Genomic DNA, 18,764 nt, shown 5'->3' on the forward strand with positions numbered 1-18,764 from the left:
ACAATTGTGAATATTGTGTGTTTTCTCCTGAACGTGTTTATATTAGAAGAAGCACAAATACTCTAAATGGAATTTCGGTGACACTGTGTGAAATATAACACTGCAGAATAGCCCTTAATCAGAGCTGATCCCAGTACAAATTTGTTCTCAAAATGGGCAAAACAAATGCTGCATTGCAGGTGGGGCAGATGTAACGTGCTGAGAGAGTTAAATTTGGGTGGGGTGTGTTGAAACTGAAATCTAAATTACAGTGTAAAAATAATGCAGCCGGTATTTACCTTGCACAGAAACAAAATAACTCCCACAAATCTAAAGGTGGCCATACATCTACAGATCGATTGTCAGATTGGGCCGGTTGGAACAAACAGCTGGTAATATCTGAATGACAGTTTTTCAGCATTTCCAAGCAAATGGTCAACTGTCATTTGCTCTCATCTTTTACCAGGATTTTGTTCCAACCAGACAGATCGGACAATAAATCTGAAGATGTATGGCCACCTTAAATCTCTCTGCACATGTTACATCTGCCCCACCTGCAGTCCAGCATTTTTTTGCCCATTTTAAGAACACATTTGTACTGCGATCAGGTCTGATTAAGGGCCATTATGCAGTGTTATATTTCACACAGTGTCACTGAACTACATGAAATTGGATTTCTGCTGATCTCTTTGCAGTGCATATACAAAGATAGACAATCCTGTGTATATAAATAAGAAATAACTGTTGCAGTCTGTTATTGAAAAACAGTAACTGTTACAATAAGTTTTACAAGTAACAGTGTAAACTGTCTAATGTATCATTTTACATATCACTTCTGTTTAATGACAGAAAAACAGTGTTGCATCCCCTATACTGGGAACATGATTGGGCTGCATTACAGCATATAATTATGCCAAAGATAAGCCAATATATTAACTGTTAAATACGTTGAAGTGTATTATGATGTAATAAATTGTAAGCTTGCAGCAGGGCCCTCTAACCCCCAAGTCTGTCTGTCATTACCCAGTTTGTTTTATCACTGTCTACTATTGTAAAGCGCAATGGAATCTGCTGAGCTATATAAGAAACTATAAATAAATAAATAAACAAATACATCTAATGTTTAGGGGAAAAAAAAACAAGAACATTGATTCAAAAAATAACAGGTTAATCATTCTATGAGTGGTGTCCAGCAGTACATATATGCCAATCACTGTGTTCATTTCTAGGCAGCAGGGCCTTCTTAACAGCAGTGTGGGCACCTGGGCAAAGCAATGCACTAGGGCCCTTACCAATTCTCCCCTCCTAGGGGCGGGGGGTGGTATCAGGAGCAGCTTTGATGTCCCACGGGTGGCAGGGGGTGCTCTATCTTCCATTCAACATGTAGGACCTGGAGCAGTAACTTCTGCTAATTACTCCTTTACTGCACAGGTGGTGGGAGGGTGAACACTAACGTGTGGAAGGGGGCACTGAGCTGTATGAAGGGTCCCTTGTAAATGACTTCCAGGGAGGTAGGGGTGTTTTATACACAGGGGACGGTTGGATAATGGAGTGGGCTTAATATTCGTCATTTTCCGGTGGAAGGGCAGCTTGTTTGACTACAGATATCGCCATTATCTGGAAATAGATTTCTTAGCCTGCAATAGTATAAAAACCTAGAGTCCCAACTTTCAGGAGGTGCTGGGAACTTGGGTATCAGAGATCAGGAGCCAGAGCAATCCATTGACAAAAATATAAAACTACACCAGACGTTTGGAGCTGGAGCAGGGACCGGCTGCTTGAAGGCTGATATCTCTGGTTCTGGGCATGATAGAGACAAGCCGCTAGTGTCAGAGAGAACCTGAGAAATATGACTGGAAATTGTAATTAACAGGTCGGATGTGGACTGCTGCTTTGAAGTTGGATATCTGCAGTTCCCCAGGGCCGATTTTCAAAATTCTGGTATCCCTGGAAAAAGGGGATCCTCAGCTATCAACATAGAGCCCTTATACGCCTGGGACCCCTGGGCAAGTGCCCATTAAGCCCATACAAAAAGACAGCCCTGCTAGGCAGGATTGATCAGCAATACTTATTACAGCATAATGCACTTTAATGTATTTAACTGTTAATATATTGGCTTATCTTTGGCATACTTATATGCTGTAATGCCGCTGCAGGTGGGGCAGATGTAACATGTGCAGAGGGAGTTAATGGGGCCATACATCTACAGATTTATTGTCCGATCTGTCTGTTTGGAACAAAATACTGGTAATGGATGCTTTGAAATGCTGGAAAACTGCCAAAAACTGTGATTCAGATATTACCAGGTATTTGTTCCAACCAGCCAGATCTGACAATCGATCTGTAGATGTATGGCCACCTTTAGATTTGTGTTGAGTTATTTTGTTTCTGTGCAGGGTTAATACCTGCTGCATTATTTTTACACTGCAATTAAGATTTCAGTTTCAACACACCCCACCCAAATTTAACTCTCTCCGCACGTTACATCTGCCCCACCTGCAATGCAGCATTTGTTTTGCCCATTTTGAAAACAAATTTGTACTGCGATCAGGTCTGATTAAGGGCCATTATGCAGTGTTATATTTCACACAGTGTCACTGAAATTCCATTTGGAGTATTTGTGCTTCTTCTATTATAAACACGTTCAGGAGAAAACACACAATATTCACAATTGTGACCATGAAAATGGGTCAATTATTAGGGATTTTTTCTCCTGCCAGTCATTCACTTTGCACTAGGACAAGCTCGTACTGTTTTTTTACTATGCTAAAGTATATTAATGAACCACTCTAAGACATCCTGACATAATTATAACTAGATTGGAGCATCTTCATAGGTTTCGTTATTTTCACCTAAAAAGTGAAACTTTAGGCCTCTTGCCAGAACAGAAGATGTTGACTCAGATCAAAATGCTTTTGCACGTTTCTTATTCAGGTCAAGTCACAACTTTCCCACACTAGCCGATTTTGAATTTCTCAATTTCAGTTTTTTCACTCCGCCCTAATATATATATATATATATATATATATATATATATATATATATATATATATATATATATATATATATATATATATATATGCAAAGAAGAAACCCTTTCCTGCGCTTGTAAGACTAGAGCAGCACCTCTGAAGGGTCTTCTGCTAGACAAGACCCAATCGAATAGACATAAGAAAAAGGGAGGGATCAGGGTGCGCTGAAGAACAATAGATATCACTTAAACAGTTGTATGTTTAATACAAAATATAAAAAAAGTACACATGTATACTTTATACAATAAAACACCCTTCACAGGGAAATTACAATCATGCAAATATGCAAGCATGTACAATACAACAATTGGTGAACTTTGATAGATTTTGCTCAAATTGGAGAATTTCAAAAACGCAGATACAGGGCCTAACGCGTTTCGTCTAGACAAGACTTCATCAGGGGCAGTAGACACTGTAATTAACAATGATATATAACATCAATCGCATATCGATATAGGGAGAAAGAACAGGAGGCGGAGATGGAAAAAAGGGAGGAGGATAATGACCAAGATGAAAAGACCTCAATTAGTACCCAAAGGTAAGTGACTGAAAATAGCCAGTGTTCACCACATAGTGACAAAATAAAGGAACATACCTATGGAAATTCAATATATTAAATACCATAGGGATCGCGTATCTCAGAAACAGTCCAGAAACAAGCTTCCGGCAATCTACATAAAGATTTCATTTTATGTTACAAAAAACATCACACTCTAATTGATACAATTTTGACTGAAATTTCAGTTGATTCACATACCAGAAAAAAGGTGGATAAATGAAAATAGTCCTAATTTGCTTTAGCCAATTCAGGATAAATAGTAGCAATAATATCCTCCAAGCAAATCTAATAAAGAAACAGTATAAATTTTGTTGTAATTACAGCCCAAAAACAAGTATGCAAGCTCAGTTCAACAGAGTAGGCATCCAAAAAGATAATAAAGATTACTTACTTAGTGATTACAGCACCAGTCACATACAGCAGAGGTTCACCAATGCGAATGACAGCTCTGTGCTACTGCAGAGTATATAAAGCCCAAACAGTATGACATCACTTCCGGGAAAAAAAAATACTGGAATACCGGAAGTGATGTCATACAGCTTGTGATGTCTGGCTCGTTCTGCGGTGAAACCCTGTTCAATGCTGCCGGGGAAGACAGCATTGAATAGGGCCCCGCAGCCATCTCCCCCGTCGGGAGATGGCTGCGGGAGCACGACTGTGTTTGAATACCCCCCCATAGTGTGATGTTCATGCTTTGTTTTTAAATATATATATATATATATATATATATATATATATATATATATATATATATATATATATATATATATATATATATATATATATATATATATTTAAAAACAAAGCATGAACATCACACTATGGGGGGGTATTCAAACACAGTCGTGCTCCCGCAGCCATCTCCCGACGGGGGAGATGGCTGCGGGGCCCTATTCAATGCTGTCTTCCCCGGCAGCATTGAACAGGGTTTCACCGCAGAACGAGCCAGACATCACAAGCTGTCGGGCTCGTTCTGCTGAGAAAAGCCGGAAATAGGCGAGGTCCTGTCCGGAGCTCGTCTATTACCGTCATCAACTCGCGGCCACGCCCCCTTCTCGCCGCTCGGGGACCGGGACATTGAATCCCAACCACCGAGCTCCAGTCGAGCCAAGCGAGAACGGGACAGGGGCACGGCTGTCGAGCTTGCTCGACAGCCATTCCCCTGACATTGAATGCCCCCCTAAGTATTAGTGGGTTAGGATTAATCCTGCCATGGGTTAGTTCCAACTTGATTTAATTAATTCTCCAAATGATGCAAAATAAAAAATTAAAATAAAAAATGCATGCAGCCAGTCTGTTAGTAATAGATTGGGCATGTACTTCAGCAATCAGTATCATATTTACAGGTTCTCAAATGACTGATTCCAATGGCAAACAGGTATATGAGTAGGAAGGGCTCCCACAGTTAATTTCCTCAAACCTGTATCCCCAATGTTGGGGAATGAACCAAGCTCCACTTTTTTGGGGTGCAGATACGGTTCTACTGGAGAAGGAGGGAGGCCGGCTAGTCCTTAAGAGCAGAGGTCTGTTATGGATCGACGCGTTTCCCCGCTAACTTATCACGTGGCTTCTTCAAGGATCAAGTGTAATGCTCTGTCCATTAGTCGGGTTTAAATAGGCTGTGTAAACTCCCATGCGCATATACTTCCGGTCATATGACCAAGAGGTCCATTCTGCGTGTCGTGCCTCACTTATTAGCGCTTTTCATTGGGTCATAGGGATGTCAATGTATTATGCTGTACGTAGGGGGATGTTTGCCATCTGTGTTCATTGATAGGCTAAAGTGCCGGTCATGTGATACAATAGCTGAATTGTATGGCTCCCATTGGATTTGTATAGTTCAGGCAATACATTCTTAGCGTATGGATAAGCTTTAGCCAATCTGTTATAGATCGCTACATTTATATTTCTGTCATTAAGATGTTTCTTAGTATGATCACAGGTTTTATATAATGCAGAAATTAGGTGCTTATCCCCATTGTTGGTCATAGTTTGTAGTTATATTCACAAAAAAAATTTGAGTTCAAGATTAACAAAAAGCTCATACTGTATGTTATATTTATTATTTTATTTATTAACAGTTTCTTATATAGCGCATACATATTCCGCAGCGCTTTACAGAGAATATTTCAACATTCACATCAGTTCCTGCCCCAAAGGAGCTTACAATCTATAGTCCCTACCACATGTACACGCACACACAGACATTCTAGGGTTAATTTTGTTGGAAGCCAATTAACCTACCAGTATATTTTTGGATTGTGGGTGGAAACCAGAGTACCTGGAGGAAACCCACGCAAGCAGAATATACAAACTCCGCACAGTTGGAGCCATGTTGGGGATCAAACCCATGACCTCAGAGCTGTGAGGCAGTAATGCTAACCATTACACCATCCGTGCTGCCCCATCTATATATATGGGAAGGGCACATTTTTCAATCGCGAGGGCACATTTTTCAATCGCGAGGGCACATTTTAATTTAAAAGGTCAAAATGGTGACACCTGACCGTCACACCATCAGCACATTTATGCTACAGTATATAACCATCTTGTGACACCTGAGCGTCACACCATCAGCACATTTATGCTATATAACCAACTTGTGACACCGGAGCGTCACACCATCAGCACATTTAAGCTAACCATCCTGTGACACCTGAGCGTCACACCATCAGCACATTTATGCTATATAACCATCTTGTGACACCTGAGCGTCACACCATCAGCACATTTATGCTATATAACCCATCCTGTGACACCTGAGCGTCACACCATCGGCACATTTATGCTATATAACCCATCTTGTGACACCGGAGCGTCACACCATCAGCACATTTATGCTATATAACCCATCTTGTGACACCTGAGCGTCACACCATCGGCACATTTATGCTATATAACCATCTTGTGACACCGGAGCGTCACGCCATCAGCACATTTATGCTATATAATCCATCCTGTGACACCGGAGCGTCACACCATCAGCACATTTATGCTATATAACCATCTTGTGACACCTGAGCGTCACACCATCAGCACATTTATGCTATATAACCCATCCTGTGACACCTGAGCGTCACACCATCAGCACATTTATGCTATATAATCATCTTGTGACACCGGAGCGTCACACCATCAGCACATTTATGCTATATAATCCATCTTGTGACACCTGAGCGTCACACCATCAGCACATTTATGCTATATAATCCATCCTGTGACACCTGAGCGTCACACCATCAGCACATTTATGCTATATAATCCATCCTGTGACACCCGAGCGTCACACCATCAGCACATTTATGCTATATAACCATCTTGTGACACCTGAGAGCGTCACACCATCACCACATTTATGCTATATAACCCATCTTGTGACACCTGAGCGTCACACCATCAGCACATTTATGCTATATAACCATCCTGTGACACCTGAGCGTCACACCATCAGCACATTTATGCTATATATAACCATCCTGTGACACCTGAGCGTCACACAATCAGCACATTTATGCTATATAACCATCTTGTGACACCGGAGCGTCACACCATCAGCACATTTATGCTATATAATCCATCCTGTGACACCTGAGCGTCACACCATCAGCACAAAGCAGAAAAGCTAGCCATGCAGGGGTGCAGTACACTAAATTAGGGTCCTTGTGCTCAGGTGTTGACATTAACAACAAAAACTGAAAAAATTATGTTGACCATTTTCATGTGTTGACATTGTGCATGTCGATCTTTTGGGGTGGACATGATATACCACATCCATCTTTCTCTTGGAAGCACTATTCAAAGTGTAACTACTCCTGCATCTGGGGGAACTTCAGCAGACCTTATTTGCCGCTGTCCTTGTACATACTCCCATTAGGAAAGAGTAGCTATATTTTCATAATCCAAGAGAATGAGGTGCTGCAAAACACACGACAGAGAGAGAGTAGACCCCACAGGAAAGCCAGCACCACCAATATATACATAACCATTTTACTGCAAATGAGAGGGAAGATGGGGAGGCGAAGCAGATGCTAGTGCTACTGCTGGCTGCAACTTGGCTCTGTACCTATTTTTGATAGAATTGTGGGAAGCCCACAGACACCCTATAACCGCCGGTGCCCGCAATCCTTCCCCCCCCATCGCCCGTCCGCCCGCAATCCTCCCCCCCCCCCATCGCCCATCCGCCCGCAGTACCTGTGTGCTGCTACGTAATTGCTGACAGCCGGGCAGACTGTATGTGCGCTGTCCGGCTGTACTGTAGTATCCGGCAAGAGAAGCTGTATTTTCATATCTCCCGCTGGACCGCCGGGCAGCCAATCAGGAGCGGCGGCATTGATAGCCGCTCCTGATTGGCTGCCGGCGGTCCAGCAGGACACCTGTGAAAATACAGATTCTACTGCCGGATACTACAGCCGGGCAGCGCAGCGCACATACAGTCTGCCCGGCTGTCAGCTAAGTGGCATTGCTGCCAAGAGCACGTCCGTGTGGCCCCACCTCCTCTGACTGCACGTAGAGTCTATGTGCAGTCAGGGGAGGTGATTCCACACGGACCTGTTCTATGCAGCGCGCGGGAGGAGGTGGGGTCACACAGGAGATGAGGCAGCCGAGGCCATTCAATATGAAGGCTGCTGGGCTGCGGGGGGAGTGTCCACTCCACACGCTGCCGCGCTAGAAGCTAACACTATGAGCAGGAGGAGACCTCTAGCGCGGCAGCAACTATTAACTTGTGCAGGGCGGGCAAAAAAGGGCAGGGCGGAAATCGGCAGCTTTAAAACGGGCAGGGCGCAGCGCCCTGTAAAATAAGCCGAGCGGGAACACTATATATATATATATATATATATATATATATATATATATATATATATATATATATATATATATATATATATATATATATCTTTAGCCAGAATACAAACAGCGGCACTCTTCTGGATTTAAAAAGTGCTTTAATAGTGCTCCAACGTTTCGGGGTTCAAGCCCCCGTTTTCAAGGAGAAAAAACAACAGTGGTACAAAGTTTGTTTTGGTCCTACCTTAAATACCAGAGGCAGAAGGGGTGCAAGTGCGGTCCGTCCGTGGCTCGCGTCTCAGCAGGCTTCCGGGTGTCGGGACTTGTTGCGCATGACGTCATCGGCGTCAGCGTTGCTAGGCTATATATATATATATATATATATATATAGATATATATCTATATATATATATATATATATATCCCTACCATTGTGTGAATGAGAAAGTATATGTGATACATTGGATAGCATGTTAGAAATGTATTACATGGGAAAAACTGGCATGGAAAACTTTCAGTACCTAAAGTGAAAAAGATTATTTTGAAATTAAAAAATATGTATGTATACATACAAATAGCATAGATATTTAATAAATTATTCTATAATCATATCTTAGCCACGTAGAGGGCCATCAATATAGGGAAGTCCTTAGTGACTTACAGACGGGATGTCCTACAAATACAGGTATAATCTGCGCGTGGATACGTTAAAATATACAGTAAAAAATACAATGAACAGATGGATTAAATAGATTCTATCTAGAGAGGGAAGAGGAAAAAAGGACGGGGGGGGGGCATATGCATGAAGAGAGGCAAAGCATGATTTCTCCCTCGGCCAGCAGGGGACACTGCAGTCATAACGTGTGGGGATAGCATGGTGTACTGGAGGAGTCGGCACTTTAAGAAAATTTGAATGTGGCTGGCTCCTCCCCCCTCTATCCCCCCCCCAGACCTTAGTCTTAAAAAAAGTGCCCGGAGGAGTCGGTCTCCTGGGCAAGGGTCTCCTTAGGGAGATTAGGTTTTTATTTATTTAATTAATTTTTAGTTATAGAGACAGGCAGACAGAACGGGTATCCTGGAGGGGTGCAGTGTTTCCTCTGCTACCCAAGCCACCGGAGCATCCGCTCCGGGGACCCGCCGCAGCTGCACGCGGCGTGCGTTCTGGGTCCGAGGCTACGTTCCCCCGACCTCCAGGAAATAAGAAAGGGGGCCAGCCAGGGAGAGCACCTGGCTGGGGGGAGTTAGTCAGCCGCCCGCAGCCATTGTTGGTTACCGGCAGCGCTGACGCAGCTGGCTTCAAATTTCCCGCCCAGCAGATCGGCGCGGGAAGCGTCCGCGTCAGGAAGACGGGGCTTTCCTTCTGCTTCTCCTGCTGGTGGCCGCCATTACACCGAGCGCAGCTTCTCTCCGCTACTGAACAAGCAGCTTCAGACCCTGCAGTCCCGGTGTACCAGCTCCTGTTCGGGCTTCAGCGCATCCCCTGGGACCTCAGCAGTACTGTGAGTCAGCGGGGATATCCCCATTTTCAACACATCGGGGGGAAGGCTTGGCTCCTCTCTCCCTGTTCTCTCTCAGGCCTCTGGCTTACCTGTGCTAGGAGTGCCTGTGACTGTGTTTGTGTGTTGGTCAATAGGGGTGTTTGGTTCTGTGGGGCTTCTGTTTAGGCTTCAGTATGGCAGGAAGGGCTACCTCTTCTAAGGCTGCACAAAAGGTGTACACTTGCAAAGACTTTAAGCAACAGTACACGCAGCACATCAAGGGTGTCTCCCTGTGTGGCCCTTGCTATACAAGAATACAGGCTTCTGCAAGGGTGCAGGTTGCTGTTACTCCCAGTTCCCCTGGGCCTCAGGCTACCCCCCAGAGCCCTGGGGATGTCTTACAAACCCTCCTTTCTAACTTCACTGCTGAAATGGAGGCTTCTAGAAAGGACAGGGAAGTATTTCACTCTCACCTGTCTCAGCTTGCTACAACTGAGCCACTATGGGCTTCATCCCTTATTCAGTCGGTTGACTCCCTAAAACAGTCTGTATCTTCCTACTCCCAAGCTAGACCCTCTTCACCCCCAGTGAAGAGAAGGGCAGTGCCGACCATAGTCCTGGCTGACGACACAGATAACTATATCCCCTTAGAAGAGGGGGAATTTCCTCCAGATCTGGCTCAGGACCCCATTGGGGACGACCTTCCAGAAGAGGAGGTGCAGGGAGTGGAAGGCTTAATCAGAGAAATCCGTGACACATTTCACATTGCTGATACCTCAGCACCACCTCAGGTATCTATTTTTGGCAGGGTTCAAAAACAACCCCTAACTTTCCCAGACTCAGAGGAGTTAGATGACCCTCTTTTAAAGGTCTGGAAGTCTCCTGACAAAAAATTTCGAGATTGAAGGTCCTTTACCCCTTCTCAGATGTATCCAGGGAAAAATGGGAGACCCCTCCCACTCCAGATGTGTCTCTGTCCCGCCTGTCCAAGAAAACCACGCTCCCTATCCCTGGGGCAGTGTCCTTTAAAAGAGTCTCAGGATAGACGCTTGGATAGTTCTCTTAAGAACATTTATTCAAATGTAGGAGTTATGCTCCGCCCTGCTCTGGCGTCTGCTTGGGTAGCCAGAGCAATGAAAAAATGGGCCTCTGATCTTATCACTGGTTTGGAACAAAACACTCCTCGTGATGAACTGCTCCCCTTGGCAGAGTGCATCAGGGATGCTTCATCCTACATAGGTGAAGAGGCCTCTGATATTTCTGTTTTGGGAGCTAAGGCCTCGGCCTCCGCGGTGGTGGCCAGACGCTCTGTTTGGCTGCGTTCATGGCAGGCCGAACCAGAGATCAAAAAAGCTGTGGATGGCCTTCCTTTCACGGGTGACATGCTTTTTGGACCTGACTTGGGCAGGCTGATCTCTCAGGCAACGGGGGGGAAGTCGGCTTTCCTTCCTTCTTCTGCTCCGGCTACAAAAATGCCCTTGGTGTCCCCTACTTTTCGTTCCTTTCGAGGTAACGCAGGGTTTAGAGGCAGGTCCAGGGGAGGTTTCTCCTCCTACAGAGGCCGCCGAGGACGTGGTGCTAGAACAGCACAACCCTCAGCCACTACCTCTCTCAGAGACCCAAAGGCCACCGAGAAACCGGTGGCATGACGGTCTTCCTGCTCACCTGGGGGATCCCGAGGTGGGCGCCAGGCTGTTGTTGTTTGCAGACACATCGAAGTCCCACTGCAAAGATGCCTGGGTGCTCCAGATAGTGACTCAGGGTTACAAACTGGCGTTCACGGCCCCGCCTTCAACCTTATTCTTCCCAATAGGCCTTCCATCTTCGGTGGAAACAGCCTCAGCCCTTTGCGGCTCCATTCAGTCCCTCATTCTCTCAAAGGTAATTATCCCGGTTCCAGCTCATCAAAGGGGCACCGGGTAATATTCAAGCATTTTCGTAGTGCCAAAACCAGACGGCTCCGTCCGTCCGATTCTCAACTTAAAGAAGCTAAACGAATTTGTGTTCTATCACAAGTTCAAAATGGAGTCAATTCGTTCAGTAGTGGCATCCTTGGAAAAGGGGGAATATCTTCTCTCCCTGGATATCAAGGACGCATACTTGCATATCCCCATCTGGGAACCACATCAAAGATTCCTCAGGTTCGCCATACAAGACAATCATTACCAGTTCAGAGGTTTACCCTTTGGCCTCTCATCCGCTCCGCGGGTTTTTACAAAGGTGCTGGCCTGTATGGTCACGGCCCTTCGTCTACAGGGCGTGACCATCATACCTTACTTAGACGATCTCCTCTTAAAGTCACCGTGTCAACAGAAGTTAGAGGCAGACGCCCTTCTGACCTGCAATTTCCTAATACAAAATGGGTGGATAGTGAACTTCAAAAAGTCACAACTAAACCCATCTCAAAGACTTCAGTTCCTAGGCTTGATACTGGACACAGTTCAGGAAAGGGTGTTCCTTCCGATGGACAAAATCAGGACCCTTCAGTCAAGAGTACGTCAAATCCTGCTTCTACGTCGAGTCTCTGCACATCTTTGTACCCATCTGTTGGGATTAATGGTGGCTTCATTCGAGGCTCTCCCATACGGCCGCTTCCACTCCCGGGCGTTCCAGGAGAATCTGTTATCCCAGTGGTCGGGATCACACCTTCAGATCCACAAGAGAATCACCCTGTCACAAAAAGCCCGCACCTCACTTCGGTGGTGGCTCCATACTCCCTATCTGTTGCAGGGCCGCAGCTTCAGACCCTGTACATGGACCATAGTGACGACAGATGCCAACCTCCGAGGCTGGGGAGCAGTGGCTCTAAACCAAAGGTTTCAGGGAAGATGGTCACTACAAGAATCCAAACTCCCCATAAACATCCTGGAGTTGCGGGCCATCAGACTCACCCTGTTGCAGGGGCACGAACTGCTCAGGGGACGTTCAATAAGGATTCAGTCCGACAACATGACAGCAGTGGCCTATGTGAATCGGCAAGAGGGCACAAGGAGCCGTGCCGCCATGAGGGAGGTTCGACCCATTTTGGAATGGACGGAGGCTCATGCCACAGATTTCTCGGCAGTTTTCATCCCAGGGGTGGAAAATTGGCAGGCAGACTTCTCAGTCGCCAAGATTTCCACCCAGGGGAGTGGGCTCTCCATCCGGAGGTGTTTCATCAGATTACCCTCCGGTGGGGGACTCCACAGATAGATCTGATGGCCTCCAGACTGAACCATCAGCTGCCTCTCTATTGTGCCAGGTCTCTGGATCCAGCGGCGGTGGCAGTGGACGCCTTGTCCATTCGGTGGCCATACAGACTTGTCTACATTTTCCCTCCTTTCCCTCTTCTTCCAAGAGTCCTCAAAAAGATAAAGAGGGAGGACACAACGGTCATTCTAGTAGCGCCGGATTGGCCGAGGAGGTTGTGGTACTCCGACCTCAAGCTCCTGTCAGTAGACGCTTGGCGCCTTCCAATGCGTCCAGACTTACTTCAACAGGGACCATTCGGTTACCAAAACTTACATAATCTGCATTTGACGGCCTGGCTGTTGAGGCCAATTTGCTAAAAAGAAGGGGAATCCCATCATCGGTTATTCCCACCATGCTGAAGGCCAGAAAGGGGGTCACATCGGCCCACTATCATAGGATATGGCAGTCCTATATCTGTTGGTGTGAGTACATGAAGTTTCCCAGGGCCGTATTTCAATTGTCCAGATTGCTACAATTCCTACAGGTGGGATTGAACGCTGGTCTCCGGTTGGGCTCGTTAAAGGTGCAGATCTCTGCCCTTTCTATCTTTTTCCATCGAAGGTTAGCCCTTATCCCGGAGGTGCAAACATTCCTAAAAGGAGTACAGAGAATACAACCACCGTTTGTATCTCCTACTGAACCCGTGGAACTGCCACTGGTCCTGAACTGCCTTAAGTCAAACCTGTTTGAACCCCTTAACTCGGTGGACATTAAATATCTCACGTGGAAGACGGTCATGTTATTGGCCTTAGCTTCTGCGCGCCGAGTATCGGAGTTAGGGGCTCTTTCTTGGTCTTCCATAAAGATAGAGCAGAACTAAGGACCCGAAAAGACTTTTTGCCGAAGGTAGTTTCGGCATTTCATGTGAATGAACCTATCGTGATTCCAGTTCTGTCTGGAGAATCGAAGTTGCTGGATGTAGTTCGGGCCTTACGAATTTATCTGAAACGTACGGCGGATGTACGGAAATCAGATAATCTTTTCGTTCTGTATGGAGCTGAAAAGAAAGGATAGCCAGCTTCGAAACAGACGCTGGCCCGCTGGCTTTGCCTGACCATTAAGGAAGCCTATGTGCAGGCTCAAAGACAGGCTCCGTCTGGCATATCGGCTCACTCCACAAGGTCGATAAGCACGTCCTGGGCCCTGGCTAGGGGGGTTTCCCTGGCACAAGTGTGTAGGGCGGCCACTTGGGCTGGTACAAATACCTTCGCTCGGTTTTACAGGTTCGATACCTTTGCCACTTCTGAGGCATCCTTTGGAAGGGCGGTATTGCAGGAATCCCAGTGCTCTCCCACCCGGGAGTAGTGCTTGGGTATTATTCCCACACGTTATGACTGCAGTGTCCCCTGCTGGCCGAGGGAGAAATAAGGAATTTGGTACTCACCGATAATTCCCTTTCTCCAAGGCAGCAGGGGACACTGCACGCCCTCCCAGCGCTAGTCTTCCTTCCATAAGAAATAATACTTACCTTTAACATAAAGGGTGAACCTGCAGTTATATGTTTTGTTAGAAGTTCTTTCTATTTCTATATTTCTATATGTATAGGTGTGTCTGTTGATACATATTTACTGTTTTTCAATGTGTGTTGGGGTCTAATCTCTGTTTTCTCTGAGTGACAGTATCCTCCTCCTGTCGGTTGCTTGCCCTATCATCTTCCTCTCGCGGACACAGTTTTTTAAGACTGAGGTCTGGGGGGGATAGAGGGTGGAGGAGCCAGCCACATTCAAATTTTCTTAAAGTGCCGACTCCTCCAGTACACCATGCTATCCCCACACGTTATGACTGCAGTGTCCCCTGCTGCCTTGGAGAAAGGGAATTATCGGTGAGTACCAAATTCCTTATTTTACAAACATATATGGCATATATGGCAGATTCTATAGAGCGCGTTACGATGAGGCGTCATATCGTTGTTATTTATATTCATCACGAAATTATATTCATCAGTACTTCTGTTTTTCTAAAACACACTAATACTGCTAGACTTGAGAAAAAAGGACCATAAATATATGTATAAGAAAAAGGTTATAAATATAGCCAAGAGTCGGCATAATTCTATACAGGGATTAGTTCACATAGATGTTATTACAAATCGTTCTCAAGGGTTTCTTTTGTACAGAATCTGGGTTGGGTAGTGCTCCAACGCAGTAATCCTAACTCGATTACATATCCAGGGTATCCTATATTGAAAAAAGAATGAAAATATATATATATATATATATATATATATATATATATATATATATATATATATATATATATATATATATATATATATATATATATATATATAGAAAGGAGGTATAGAGAGCGCTTTTACACCACCAATAGTTTGTCAAAATACAAAAACAGTACAAATATTTTTTTAAAAACCAGTGTGCTTTTTATTAGATAATTTTCACATCTGGAAATGGTATCCTTTTCGGAAATACAAGCAACACGACGCGTTTCGTCTTGAAAAAGACTTCATCAGGGGTTTTAGTACTGCAGGTGGTAAACATAATAATGATGGTATATTACATACTGATATTTCCAATACATATATAAACAAAATACAGATGCAAACAATATGCACATTTTAAATTTAATATTTGTTTAAAATAAGGTTAAGAACATGCGGACCTCTTGGTCCTTAAAACTATATAAGTAACATAGGAGAACGAGCACAGAAAATAGCTAGAGATGCATATTTGCATAAACAGAGGACTTGATAGAAAATAGGATCGAGCATAAATTAGAGGGTATTCAACATACCATTGTGATATCAAAACGCTTGTGCTAGCATGTGTTTCCTCAGATTAACGTAGACAATAATGATATTCCTCAGTGGGGCAGACTCCGAAAATCTGTGGGAGAACCATGCGTTTGAAAATGAATAAATTAGATGTTCATGACATGGGGTGGTTTGGAGGGTACTGGACGTACCAAAAAAATATAATAATTTATAGCATACCGGTAGTGGTTTTTAGCAATGCTTCTACCAGCTTGTATTGCTCCAAAAAATCCTAGGGTTGTAGTGACCTCCCTCACTGGGGTAGAGATATATATATATATTACCCAAAGATGCAGTCCAGATGGACTTCTGGCCCCGCAACCCATGGTAATTATTCATATATGGTGTCCAAAATAGATAACCCATTATTTTAACCCGTTGTTAGGGCTTAATTCTATAGAGATTGCACAAAAGGTTACAAATATAGCAAAAATATGCTACGATCACTTGACATTTTTTAATAAAGAACTATTGAGACACTTGCCCATTTGACTGTTAAGAGTGTCTTTAGATAGTTTACCCGGTACTTATGTAATATCTGGGCTCCCGTTTTTCTTATGAGACCGCGTCCCCTCGCGGGGCTCGCTGCGCTCTCCACGCTTCGGGCACGGTGGCTCGCTGCGCTCGCCACACTATATAAAATCAACTCCATGCGTAGTTGGATAGTAGGGGTATGAAAAAATGGGGTGCATTTAACATGGGAGCCCAGATAATACATAAGTACCGTTTACCCTTTTTTTGTTCAGATATGTTACATTTCAAACTAATTGAGCAACAATAACAAGTATTTTTGTTATTTAAAACTCATGCTGATAACATTTTGTGTCATTCATGAAATATCCTTTCATTCAGCAACTGTGAAAACCAATGATGAACAACCCAGGAAGAAAGCTCGATTGGAAACACCTGATTATAATGAAACTGCTCCAATTTCTCCATCTGGTTCCAACTGCTCTTCATCCAATTCTGCGCCAGGTGAATTACATTTTTTTGTTTTTATCAGCTGGAGTTAGTTTTGTTTTTTACTTTTATTTTTAACCGTCACAAAACGTATTACTGAAACTACACTACTACCTCGATTTTACTTGTTTTTATTTCTACATGCTAGTGTTGACATGGTAACTGAGGACAGTATGACTATATCCACAGATCATGTTTGATACTGTGTTTAATGCCTTATCGGTTTGCAGTCTTTGAGCACCAAGAATTTCAGTTCATCCTTTGAGTTCACTACATTTACATTAAGGGGGATATTCAATCCCAGGTCACGACTGTCGATCCGTCCCGATAGCCGTGACCCTGGCCTATTTGTGTTTTGCTCAACAGCAGATCACCAGGCGGGATTCAATGTCCCACTTGGAGATAGGCGAAAAGGGGGTGTCCACTTAAACAGCTGTGGATTGTTGAGATTTGGTTGTGATCGCGACAATTCACGCCCGTATTCGACCAAACGGGCCTGACCGCTTTCAAAGTCGGGCACCCGTTCTGTCAATCTAGCTCGACAATGTTGTCGGGCACCCGTTCTGTCAATCTAGCTCGACAATGTTGTCGGGCACCCGTTCTGTCAATCTGGCTCGACAATGTTGTCGGGCACCCGTTCTGTCAATCTGGCTCGACAATGTTGTCGGGCACCCGTTCTGTCAATCTGGCTCTACAATGTTGTCGGGCACCCGTTCTGTCAATCTGGCTCTACAATGTTGTCGGGCACCCGTTCTGTCAATCTGGCTCTACAATGTTGTCGGGCACCCGTTCTGTCAATCTGGCTCTACAATGTTGTCGGACACCCGTTCTATCGATCTGGCTCTACAATGTTGTCGGACAAGACAGCATTGAATAGGCGCCCGTCACGATTTCCACCTTCGGAAATAGCGGCAGGGATTGAATACCCCCTTAAGCCTAATATCTTCTTGACAATTGTATATTTATTTGTATAGCTCACGCACTTAGACCCTGCCAATAATGTTAGGCAAAAATAAGAGTTTGCAGGTAAACTCCCTTAACAAATTCACATATCCCTAACATTGCTGTTTCTAGACTGGGAAATGGTCATTGGGTCACCAACATGTTGGTCGGCATGCAGGAAAGTCGACATGAGTCTAGGTCGACAGGGTCATTAGGTCGACAGTCAAAAGGTCGGCATGGGGTTTTTGCTTTTTTTTTTTTTAGCCAACAGATGGTATTTCATGCCCTACCATCCACTAGGGCATGATGGGAGGGGGCGTGGTGCTACGGTTCAGTGTCCATGTCGACTGTATCGACATTCGGGACAAAAAAAATGTGAAAAAACCCATGTCCACCTTTTGAAAAATCTGTGCCTGTCCAAAAAGGGTGTGTGGACTAATTGAAAGGGGTGTGGCCTACCATGGAAAAATGTGTGCCCATTGTACATGATCAGGTATTGCAAATTACACATTATACCACACACCGTAAGACCTATTACACATACCACACACTGTAATGCGAATTACATGTTATACCATGCAAAACATCCATTCACAGCTGTGCGGGTAAATTCAGCCTGCGATGGAGGGCAGCTGTCTGTGCGGACTGCTTGTGGGCTTACAAATACATGCAGCGCTGCGAACTTCGCATCGCTACGTGTCAACCAAAATGAGTTCCATAATGCACTCTGTAGTGGGAAGCCGGCGCTCCTCTGAATAGGATTAGTTGTGGGTGGACCGTTCGGCCAGCCACTGACCACCACTGTTAGCGGGCGCTCTGTTTGATTGTGTGGCTCGCCCGCCTTTAAAAACGGCACTGATCATTAAAGCCATTTTGTATTTTTAGACATTTCTGATGGATGTAGGAAGTGTATGATAAAGCTGATAATTCCCTGTTTTGACTTACTGATTTTATTTTTCATAATCTCTCAATTACCCGCCAGTACATATAAATGTTCCTATTGTAAATTGCAACAGAACATGCTGCGC

At 44.5% G+C, this 18,764-nt stretch overlaps 1 protein-coding gene across 12 annotated transcripts in view; it reads left to right on the forward strand.

The window, feature by feature from the left end:
• The window catches only part of LOC146080731 (uncharacterized), a 258,773-nt gene that overhangs the window by 139,263 nt on the left and 100,746 nt on the right, over positions 1 to 18,764 (forward strand). For all 12 annotated transcript variants that reach the window (XM_083188317.1, XM_083188319.1, XM_083188314.1 and 9 more), the window contains one exon: positions 16,687 to 16,809. In XM_083188317.1, coding sequence (XP_083044443.1) covers positions 16,687 to 16,809 — 123 coding nt within the window. The remainder of the gene's footprint in view (positions 1 to 16,686; positions 16,810 to 18,764) is intronic.

This window comes from Crinia signifera, chromosome 5, assembly GCF_055691185.1.
Source record: "Crinia signifera chromosome 5, ASM5569118v1, whole genome shotgun sequence".
In the NCBI taxonomy this organism is placed as follows: Eukaryota; Metazoa; Chordata; class Amphibia; order Anura; family Myobatrachidae; genus Crinia; species Crinia signifera.